General features: G+C 33.6%; 2 protein-coding genes across 2 annotated transcripts in view; one reads left to right on the top strand and one right to left on the bottom strand.

The window, feature by feature from the left end:
- LOC144839541 (uncharacterized) overlaps positions 1 to 996 on the bottom strand; it is a 78,144-nt gene extending 77,148 nt beyond the window's left edge. The window contains exon 1 of the mRNA XM_078694952.1: positions 596 to 996. The gene's annotated coding sequence lies outside the window, so the exon portion shown is untranslated. The remainder of the gene's footprint in view (positions 1 to 595) is intronic.
- Positions 248 to 10,454, top strand: LOC144839242 (kremen protein 1-like). The gene is made up of 9 exons (XM_078694557.1): positions 248 to 388; positions 1,193 to 1,384; positions 1,533 to 1,601; positions 2,953 to 3,117; positions 6,982 to 7,245; positions 7,870 to 7,967; positions 8,308 to 8,432; positions 8,926 to 9,047; positions 10,277 to 10,454. The coding sequence occupies exons 2-9, from the start codon at positions 1,267 to 1,269 to the stop codon at positions 10,450 to 10,452; spliced, it is 1,137 nt and encodes a 378-aa protein (XP_078550683.1). The 5' UTR covers positions 248 to 388; positions 1,193 to 1,266; the 3' UTR covers positions 10,453 to 10,454.
- Positions 10,455 to 10,726: the final 272 nt, after the last annotated feature.

Below are 10,726 nucleotides of genomic sequence, written 5' to 3'. Positions count from 1 at the left end.
TGGTTTGAACTTACTCTTACAAGGCATTGAAAACGTTACAATATAAGTTGCATGTTGGATGGCATGGGTTTCTTGTTTCTCGAGAAAACCCCTATTAATAAACTATTTATGTTTGTTACTATACTCGGAGATTAAAATAGCTTTTTTTAAAATGAGTGTTATTATTAGTGTTATCAGAGTTTATTGTTTTTAATATCAGTGTTCTCAGAATAGGGGTTCTGCTTGTATGTTCGTCCATGAATGTTATTCGATTTTAAAGCCAGTTTCTTAATTATAGATAAGATAAATAATATATCTTGTTTGTTGGTGAAAGGTTGAAGCATAGAGCTATACATTATTCTAATTTATAGCTCCATGGTTACAAGTACATAATGGTAAATCAAACTAGGTAATCATACATTAATTTTTTATATGAAATTGATCGCAGTTTCAATAGCAGTTTATTCAATATTAAAGACCCCTTCCCTGCAATTTCGGACGTTTTTTGGAAAATAATACATATATATCACTTTAAAAACATTAAACCATGTCATTCCTTGTCTTAAATGTACGTTTTATGGTAAATTATGATAAAAAGTGAGAAACAATGCACTACCTAAGTAGCTCGCGGCGACCGACCGCTCGTGGACGGTCTTAGGCCTAGCCTAGCTAGGCTTAGTTTTGTAGGCCTAGCTGGTAAACATCGGTAACGTACGAACATCGTACGCTAGCTATATACCTAGCCTGACGTTGTATAGTTGCTGCATTAATTGTCTTTCTATTTTTGCCAGACTCCGTTGATACAAATCGGGGAAAACCCGGTATTTTCGCTGAAAAGTTAGGAGTCTTCCATTTGTTTTGGCCTCACGATCGATCGAAAAGCGGGCGAATTACAGGTGAAAAACAAAAATATCAATCCGCGCGCAATGCATTTTGGGATTTATAGCGGGCCGCTATAATTATTAGAATCGACTTATTTTTCACATTTTTAACCGTTTAAAGACGAAAAAAGTTATCGCAATAGGACCATATAGTATTATTTTTACATTAAATATAGTTTTTGATCTTAAATTAGATCTAAAAAACGTAGGGAAGGGGGCTTTAATCATCAATAATAGCCTAAACAATTTACTATTTATTGATAAGCTGTTATAATAATTGAAAATACATTGAACATCACGTGGCATTAATATTTAACTTGTTTTGCTTACAGTATGTTTCAACTATGATACTTGTTTGTGAAGTCAATCATTGCCACCAGCGTATTATACATAGCACATACATGTTATGTATGTGCTGTGTACATCAACTAAAATGAGAAAAAGAATAATTGTTTTTTCTTTGTTTTTCCTGGTGATCAACTCCTATGTTTTTGGAAATACACCCCCACAATCTCCGGCTAATAGTAAGTTGATTTGTTTGTTTTTTTTTCTTTTTTGGACGACGACTACGATAATATAAATTAATATTACAACAGTAATTAACATATTGCAAGATATTATGATAACAAAAAAATCATCTATATAATTAGATTAATTATTGATTTTTTTTAGCAGTTGAAAAAAATGATTCTTATTATCCAGAGACATGTATATTGACTTACACTTACAGGAGAAACAAAAGTAAGATGTAATTGATATTGTATAATTATTTCATTTAATAATTGCATTATTTAATAACTTAACGATAAACTGATTTGTATTGAAATGATAGCTTGTCAAAAAATTAATGTTGATGATTTTTCGATTATTGCATTAAAAAAATTACATGACTACTACATGAATTTATCATTAAGATTAGATGATCCGCGCAAACAAATCGTATTGCACATATAATTATATTGACACTTAATGATAAAATAAATAAATACAAGATAATTAATTTGTATTGATTATTTATCACGTTTACGTCACAGTTATATTTTATTTTAAAATTCAGGGTCAAATTTTAATAGAAAACAACAAAGCTATTTTGATTAATTAGTTCACACGATTCTTATTATCAGTTCATTAATAGATGATAGACTTTATAACAGTCTCCTGAAAAATTGACTTAATAAGCACAACACAACTGAACCAGCATGGTGTTTCTATTTCCAAAGCAAGCAGACCTCAAAAGCGATCCCCACAAAATACGCCAACAATACGAAATAGGTGATACCGTAAATTTTAGGATTCTATTAAAAGAAATAATCTTTAGATAAAAAAAACCAAAAATATAAAATACAAAAATAAAAAAAAAAGTGCGCCGCATTTTTAAATGCTCAAAATGTCCTGAAAATTTTCTCTAAATGGATCAGAATTTGTTTAAACATATAATGTAGGTACCCGTCAGTTTCTGTTGATAATATTGGTATTACTTACAACTATTAAATAAATATTCTGTGTTTATTCTAATATCTTCAATCATCTAAATTTTTATTTTTTTTTATAATTTGACGTCACAATATCCCCATAAAAGAGTCATTTGAAGTGCATTGGAATGTCTTTACAGTTAACTTGAAATAAGGAGTTGTATTTGGAAATTAAAATTCAAACCAAATTGCTTCAACAAAACACCACCGGATAATTAAATTTTGAATCTTTCAATATTTTTACATTATCATATTTACAGTATTATATTTATAGTTAATTTATTTTTTATAATTTAAATTTATAATTACATTGTATAATTTTATTTGATTTACGTATACAGTACACTATCAACATCTGTATGGTTCTTGTTGAATGGTTTATCACAAATTTACAGATCTCGTGTTTTGTTTATTCTTTTTCAATGGTTTTCATGAGAAAATGTTTATAGTCATTCTTCACTAGCGATGATCAATAGGCTTTCTATGCAATGTCAGGGCAGAATAAAAGGGAAAATTGGTGTACTTCTAGAAATGATTTCAAAAGGCGTGGGCACGCCCCATCCTAACAACACATTTATAATATTTTTTAACAATAATTATTTCATATGTTTTAATAATAGCCCATTGTCAACCGACACCACTTTTAAACGGTCGTTTTAATGGTTCGATCAAGCACGGTGGTGTGATTCAGTTCAATTGTTTAGATGGATATAAACTAGTTGGAAATGAATATCTACACTGTCGAAATGGTGTTTTTTTAGAGGAACCTCCTCACTGCAGCGTTGGTAAGGTTATTTTATTGTAGGAAATTTAACTTAATATTGTGTTACATTGAATGTACAACATAATTATGACATGTCACGGTGCTTTAGAGAAGAAGATTTGTGAAGTGTTACACGTACTAAAATAGAGCTCATAATTTGCGAAATGCAAAGATGGTAACAATAAATGCATTCACACATTACTAATAATGTGAAAAATAATAATGTATATTTATTTACCTTAGCTAAAATTAGCGACTTTTAAATACATGTGTATGCCCTTTTCTCTATCATAATCATAATTGCAATTATGCTTAACTTCGACCGACATTTGATGGAAGTATAATTATTAATGTTGATGAAGTATCATGCTGACTATGATGCAATGTGATAATTGTGATAACAATGACGACCTTGTTGATAAACATTGACATCAATATCATCAATGAAAGAGAAACAATTGTCCATTTGCAACAGAGGTGACTGTTATGACGATATTTATGATAAATTATGACGGACCGTGATATCGACATTGATAGATCACCAATTGAATAACTTTTGAAAATATTTTAACATCTACAAATACACGATTTCTTGTTCACTGTGCTTCCTTTTAATCCTCTGACTGAATACACATCTTGTTTGTATGACTTGTTCACTTGTACTAATGCATGTTTGTCAGTTCGATACATATAGACCATTTTGCTGTAAATTGCCTCCAAGATTTCCAAGAAGCAATCAATAACAAATTGAAAAGTATGTAATATAACCTAGCAACCACCATTACGTATTTCTGGTAGCATAATGAGCAGCCACACATAATACTGATGTTCAAAATGTACTCAATCTTACCTTTGACATTGTACCGATCTATTTAAACAAAGAAGTATTTGTATACAGGTTTTCTTTATCCCAGAAGTATCTGATTGTGGTGCGGTCCATTACTGCAATAATACAAAAAAGCAACATAAATTACTTTATTACATCATGCAATGCGTTGCAACAGCAACTTGGACAAAAGTTTTCTTTACAAAACTTAAATCAGGTCACAAAATGGTCTATACGTATTAGTGATATCACTTGTGGTAGTTTTATTTTATTTGGTGCACTTTAAATGTTTAAACTACTTACACCTGATTGTGAACCGATTGTTCAGTTTGCAAATGGTGACGTATCTGGTTCCTTCATGCATGATGGGAGAGTAAAATTCACATGCAACGAGGGTTACAGGTTGGAAGGCAAAAAAAAACTCATTTGTAACGATGGCCAATATGACTATGATGTGCCAGTTTGTAATGGTATGAAGTTCACAAATAATTTTGTTGTATAGACCTGGAATTGTGGAAAATAACAAACCAAAAAAATAGACAGATACATAATAATATAATGTGATTCAAAAATAAAAACGTTATACCGTAAATAATCGATAAGCACAGCATATGATCTACTTGCGGAAGTTATAACATTTTAAAGATTTTTAAATCTGCTTAAAGCCTGGTTTCCATAAAATCGCTACACCGTCGCTACAGCGTTTCCATTAATATCGCTACACGCGCAGATGTCGCCGACGCAAGCGGGAAGGCTCCCCGATTCATCACAGTCAAATCGGCAAAGTTCAACCATGTTCAACTTTGCCGATTTTGTCGGCAATGAATCGTATACGCGTACCAAAGAATATTTAGCGCTCGCGTACTAGATCCCCGATAAATTCTAGCGTTTCCATAGAATCGCTACGCCTGTTCATACTACGACGATAACTATAACTATACACGATAGAAAAAAATCGCTTAAGTTAAAATGAATAGAACCGTTCACACTAGGACGATAACTATACGATTCTATCGTGTAACGATAAAAGATAGTTTTAAGCCTGGTTTCCACATAAAATCGCTACACCGTGTCGCCGACTGCTGTCGCCGACAGAGCGTAGCGATTCTATGGAAACGCTAGAATTTATCGGGGATCTAGTACGCGAGCGCTAAATATTCTTTGGTACACGCGTATACGATTCATCGCCGACAAAATCGGCTAAGTTGAACCAAAGAACTTATAACACAAGAATCTCCTGTTCTTCAATTTGCATTCAAAACACAGTATCGGAAGTACAGGGTTAAAAGATCAAACTGGGCGACGCCATTTCACAGCATGGAGAAGCGCCCCCTCCAAACTAGGAAGTCAATTACTCTACCCCCATAAAGTATTAGCAGATCCCCTCTATGGTTTTGACTTTCTAATTTGATGCGGGCGCCCTACTCCTCAGTCAATTACTCGACCCCCCCCCCCCCCCCACCCCATTTGATGCGGGCGCCCTACTCCATGGCTCACAATGGCGCCACCCATAGCTCTATTCTATCCCACAATGCCTTTCGAAATTGTTACGCGCTTCGGACGAACAGGAGATTCTTGTGTTATAAGTTCTTTGGTTGAACATGTTGAACTTTGCCGATTTGTCTGCGATGAATCGGGGAGACGTGACCTCCCCGATGCGCGTCGGCGACATCTGCGCGTGTAGCGATTTCAATGGAAACGGTGTAGGTGTATTTGGACACGAACGATAAAAATATTTCAACCAATCAGAGAGCTTTATTTATGGCAAGCGCCAAAAAAAAAATCAGACGGATATCATCGAGAGTCAATCGCGATGGAGTCATCTATGGGCCTAGACGAAACGTTAATCCTCCTTGTACAAGGAAATGAGGTGCTGTACAACAAATCAGACGCGAATTACAAAAATGTAATTAAAAAAAGAGATATATGGAATGCAATTGGAGTAGAGATTGGTTGTGAGGTGGTTTCCCGATTAATCGTACGATCAAAACGGTACTGGGTATGATCAACTAGCGTTCGTGTTCCCACCTAATCATCCATTCATAGAAGTACTGATGAAGATATCAATCTGTGGCGACAATAGAATGGACCCGAGACCTGGCTATCTTCGACTTTTAAATAATAGAAAGTTTAGAAAAATGTTTTTGTTAGACTAGAAATGTACGTTGTATATAGAAAATTGGTTGTAGTTTTCAAAATTACGTTGTATAAGTTGCGATGTGAAAAACTGTTATTTGATCGTTAGTTGTCGTGTACATAAAGCAAAAAAATAAACTACTGGTAGGGCTAAACCTACCGAAGATATGACTACCAGTAGGCCTATCATATCTACAACACTAAATGAATACCCAGGTACGAATTACACTCAACTCATAATATTTTAGGCCTATCTATCACAAGTCTATCTTTTTTGTCTTATTTATATGGTGTTGGCTTTTTTTGTAATATCACGAACTTGTGTAAAAACAATCAATATTGATTGAACAAGTTGTATTGCACATCATTCTCGTGAATAAATAAAGTGTATTTCAAAAGTGTAAATTAATCATGAATTCAACCTTAAAATTAAACGAATAACCGTACTCTTCCCGGGGAAAAAAACAATTTTCCTTTGCTGTGAAAAGAATGAATGACAATAAATATGTTTTAACGCTACAGGGAACGCTCTTATTAAAGGGGAACTCCGAGGGTCTCAACAATTTCCCATAATAGGAGTGCTTAACGTTAAAATTGACGAATACTCTTCCCTGAAAAAAAAAACCAATTTGAATTGTTGACAAAGGAATATAAGATCTTACTCTTGCTGATGTCATGAGTTTTTATTAAAACAACCGACAGCCCATGGTATTTTACCTAATTCTTTAATCTTTTTTTAAATTTCATTATTCTGCGTCTTATTAGCTTTGTTCTAATGATTTTTCGTGACGAGGGCCCATAATAATAACAACTGCCTAGCTACAAAACTCTGGCATTTATTGAAGTCCATTCATGTTATTGAAGACTTCTTTATTCTGTTAATTAGAAAGAGAATCAGAAGTAATTTGCAATGTTTGTTTTCAGAATGTTACCATTTGGAAAATGCAGCCGATTACCGTGGCAGGGTAAGTGTTACAACAAGTGGCAGAGCATGTCAGTACTGGACGTCACAGTCTCTTCACGAGCATGGGTATAGCGATCAAACACATCCAAACACGGGCATAGGAGACCACAACTATTGTCGCAACCCACGACCGGATGATCAAACTTGGTGTTATACAACCGATCCAGACGTTGTGTGGGAGTGGTGTGATGTTGGACAACCAAATATAAACTGTGCTAGGTCTAGTAAGTTGATTTTTGTTTATAATTAAAGCAACCATAGTACAAGGTATTTAAAAAAACGTCTACATAATTTTACATCTTTGACAGAATCAGAAAACAATTCACGCTATTCTTTCTGTACAGAGGGATACGGTATCGTGTTGTTTCTAGTAGTTCAATCTATTTGATCAATAGGTCTACACCTATGCTAACAAAAACACTCAATCAGCCTAAGATTCAACTTTGTATAGGTTTTAACATTCCTAATCTTAGTTTACATGAGTATGCATATTTTTTTCCATTTGCACACTCTCTTATAAATAATGTTGACATCTATATAGTCATAACATTAATCAGATTAAAGCTCTGTCCACACTATCAAACTAGTTTGACAAAAAATGTGTGATGTGTAAGTAATATTTATCAGTACAATTTATAAAACAGCATAAAATATGAATGAAAATAAATAGAATATTACAACAAATACTTCCAAAGGGGTCCCGAAGATGTGCCCAAATATGGTAGTGATATGCTTAAATATGGTAGTGATATGACATCATTATGTCCATATATGGGCACATCACATTTTTTTGTTACATCAAGTTTGATAGTGTAGTGTAGTAGTATCAATACTCTATTTTCTTTCAGGCTGTATTGAGACGTTTAATGGAACTGAGGGCCGAATTACGTCCCCCTATTATCCAGCAAATTACGGAAACGACCAACAATGTGAATGGACAATACATGTAAGTATATAACCTTTTTATGTATTTTAAATATTGTTTTTTTATTTAATATTTTTAAGAGCCTGTATTAAAAGGTTACACGCAATATGGCCATTGGCCACAAGCTGTAAAGCTCTGTCTACACTATCAAATTAGTTTGACAAAAAAGTGTGATGTGCCCAAATATGGTAGTGATATGCTTAGATATGATTGTGATATGACATCATCGTGTCCAAATAGACCTATGGGCATTTTTTTGTCACATAAAGTGTTGTAGTGGCTTAACGTTGCTATATTGGTTTTTTAAATAAAATTATATAATAGATCACCTAATAGATGCTGTTATTATTTTGACCAATAGGTGCCAGATGCGTATGTTGTACAGATATCCTTTGTATTTTTTGACGTTGAGTTTGACAACCATTGTGTATATGATTATCTTGACGTTTATACAGAGGGGGTTAACGACAAACAATACGATTATAGGTAAATAACATGAATCATGTGTTACGTCATTTCTACAAATTGTTATTTAATGCCTAGTCTGGGTTCCAGATGGAGTTTTGACTTATATGATTAGTAAAAAGAAAAATATTTAGGCACATATGGCGTTTCATACGTATACTACTTTTTAGAAGAAAAAAAATCGAAAGGTCGACTGATGGACTAACATAAAAAAGACATTAAATACAGACTTGGGGCAAGGGTAATTACTGCCGTAAAAATATAGTTACTGAAATTTCGATATTTTAAATTTAATACTGTTCGATGGTTTTGAATAACTATGCTGCTATCTTCAGCTATTTATTATTGATTTAACAGTTAATAAAAACCGTGAAACATAGATATATAGGCCTTCTGCAGCAGTAGGAAAATGTGTATACGTATAAACTCTCTCATATTTTTTAGCAAATGTAAAATCAATTCGTTTAATTTTATGGATTAATATAGTCATAATCAGTTTTTTCTCATCTTGTAGGTTCTGTGGTAATACTGTCCCGCCAGTAATTTCAGAAGGGTCTTCACTTGTATTAATGTTTACATCTGACAATATTTACAATAACAAAGGTTTCGATATTAGATGGAAAGCTATCAAATTGGGTAATTTTGTTTTAATCATCTATTTAAAATAATCCTACAGCGGTGGAATTAGATCATGTGTATGGGTATTATGGAGTTCAAACAGAGAATGGCAACCAATGTGAAAGAACGAGAAAAGAAAAATGTCTTCTTTTAAAAAAAATTATTTTATACGCATTCGCCAATTACAGGATGGGTAAACTATTGTAATAATTTAAATTATTGTTCTTATAAACCAAGTATCATATGAGGCTTATGGAGTGGAGTTGAAAGAGTCGTGAGCACTAGGTCAGTACCTTGGGATTTGAAAACAAGCACATTAACCACCAAGCTACAGCTCCATGACAATGGAGAAAATTGAATTTGTACTTTTCACATGCATGGACCTACACATATAATTTGTATTGCCTAATAACAACTTTTTGCCAAGTAACGATGTCTTACTAGATACACACAGTAAACACATACCCATCTCCGGAGAATCTCTTAAATTGGACCCTTTGCCGTGAAAAGAATGAATGACAATAAATATGGGAACAACCTTATTAAATAATTCCATAATAGGAATGCTACTGTATCGTTAAATTCAGCAATACACGTTTAGACTTCATAAAGCTCTGTCTACACTATCAAACTTTAATGTGACAAAAAATGTGATATATGACACGGTGAGACAGAGCTTTAGGGACAGTACACAATCTTACTTTATAACCACACACGATGTCCACAATTCTTCGTAATCATACCTATTATTTTTCATTACCAGCATCGATTTTTTTTAATGGGAAGCATAGGTATATTTTTACGACTCTTTAGATGAATATCAATATCTAATACTATACAGTCAAATGCATACATAATTGTAAAGTAGTCTCTGATTATTATTATTAACGATATAATTAAAACACCGCGTGTAATGGCAATTATACACACAGCAGCAAAGCGCTAACCATTAGTTAAGTGTTCTGTAATAATTATGCCTGCGATTGTGTAGTGATTATTTTGAAACAGCCGAATATTGACACACAATTGTTAAGTAAACTATCATTATATTTAACAATGAAGAGCAAAGAAATGTCTGAAATTACAGACACAGTGTAAACGTTACGTACACAATCGCCTAAGTACAATTTGTTTCTATTTGCACGGGTTTGCGCGTTTGCTCTTTCATCGTGCCAATAGCCGTCATTATGCGTAACTGCTTAGAAACCGTGAAATTATCCCTATTTTCACTTAATTTTCTTATTTAGGACTACTTTCCAAGTTCAAGCCAACGAAACAAAGTAGTGCTTATGCTGAGGCACATCCGTATGGCTCGGAGTTGGCGGTTGATGGACATTATAGCTCGAGATTTGAAGACGGTTTCTGTTGTCACACAGGCAAGATAGTCTTTCGCAGCAATCCGAATTTTCATATAAAAACATGAATGTTTAAATCTAGGAGGCAGGGCCGTAGCCAGAAGGGCTCGCCTCGTCTGAAATTTTGAATTTTCACCACCCACCCCAATTTCCCAGTACAGATCGTCATATTTTTATATCAACAATTAAATTTAAAGCACCTTTGCCTCCTCGTCTGTTTTTAACCCCTCGCTACGGCCTTGTCTAGGCCCTACAAACTGTTGGTGAGATATTGGCACTGTAACCTACATCATATTTAGCATTATTAATGATATACAGTACTGTATATATAATGATAATAAT

This window comes from Antedon bifida, chromosome 4, assembly GCF_963402885.1.
Source record: "Antedon bifida chromosome 4, ecAntBifi1.1, whole genome shotgun sequence".
Lineage (NCBI taxonomy): Eukaryota > Metazoa > Echinodermata > Crinoidea > Comatulida > Antedonidae > Antedon > Antedon bifida.
Note: the sequence above shows the minus strand (reverse complement) of the source record. Positions and strands in the feature narration are given on the sequence as shown.

What these genes read in the sequence shown, in the direction of transcription:
- LOC144839242 (XM_078694557.1), top strand. Translation starts at nt 1,267, where the DNA reads ATGTATGTGCTGTGTACATCAACTAAAATGAGAAAAAGAATAATTGTT. An exon ending in CCCACAATCTCCGGCTAATA is followed by an intron (nt 1,385 to 1,532) that starts GTAAGTTGATTT and finishes GATTTTTTTTAG; the next exon opens with CAGTTGAAAAAAATGATTCT. An exon ending in ATGGAAAGCTATCAAATTGG is followed by an intron (nt 9,048 to 10,276) that starts GTAATTTTGTTT and finishes TTTCTTATTTAG; the next exon opens with GACTACTTTCCAAGTTCAAG.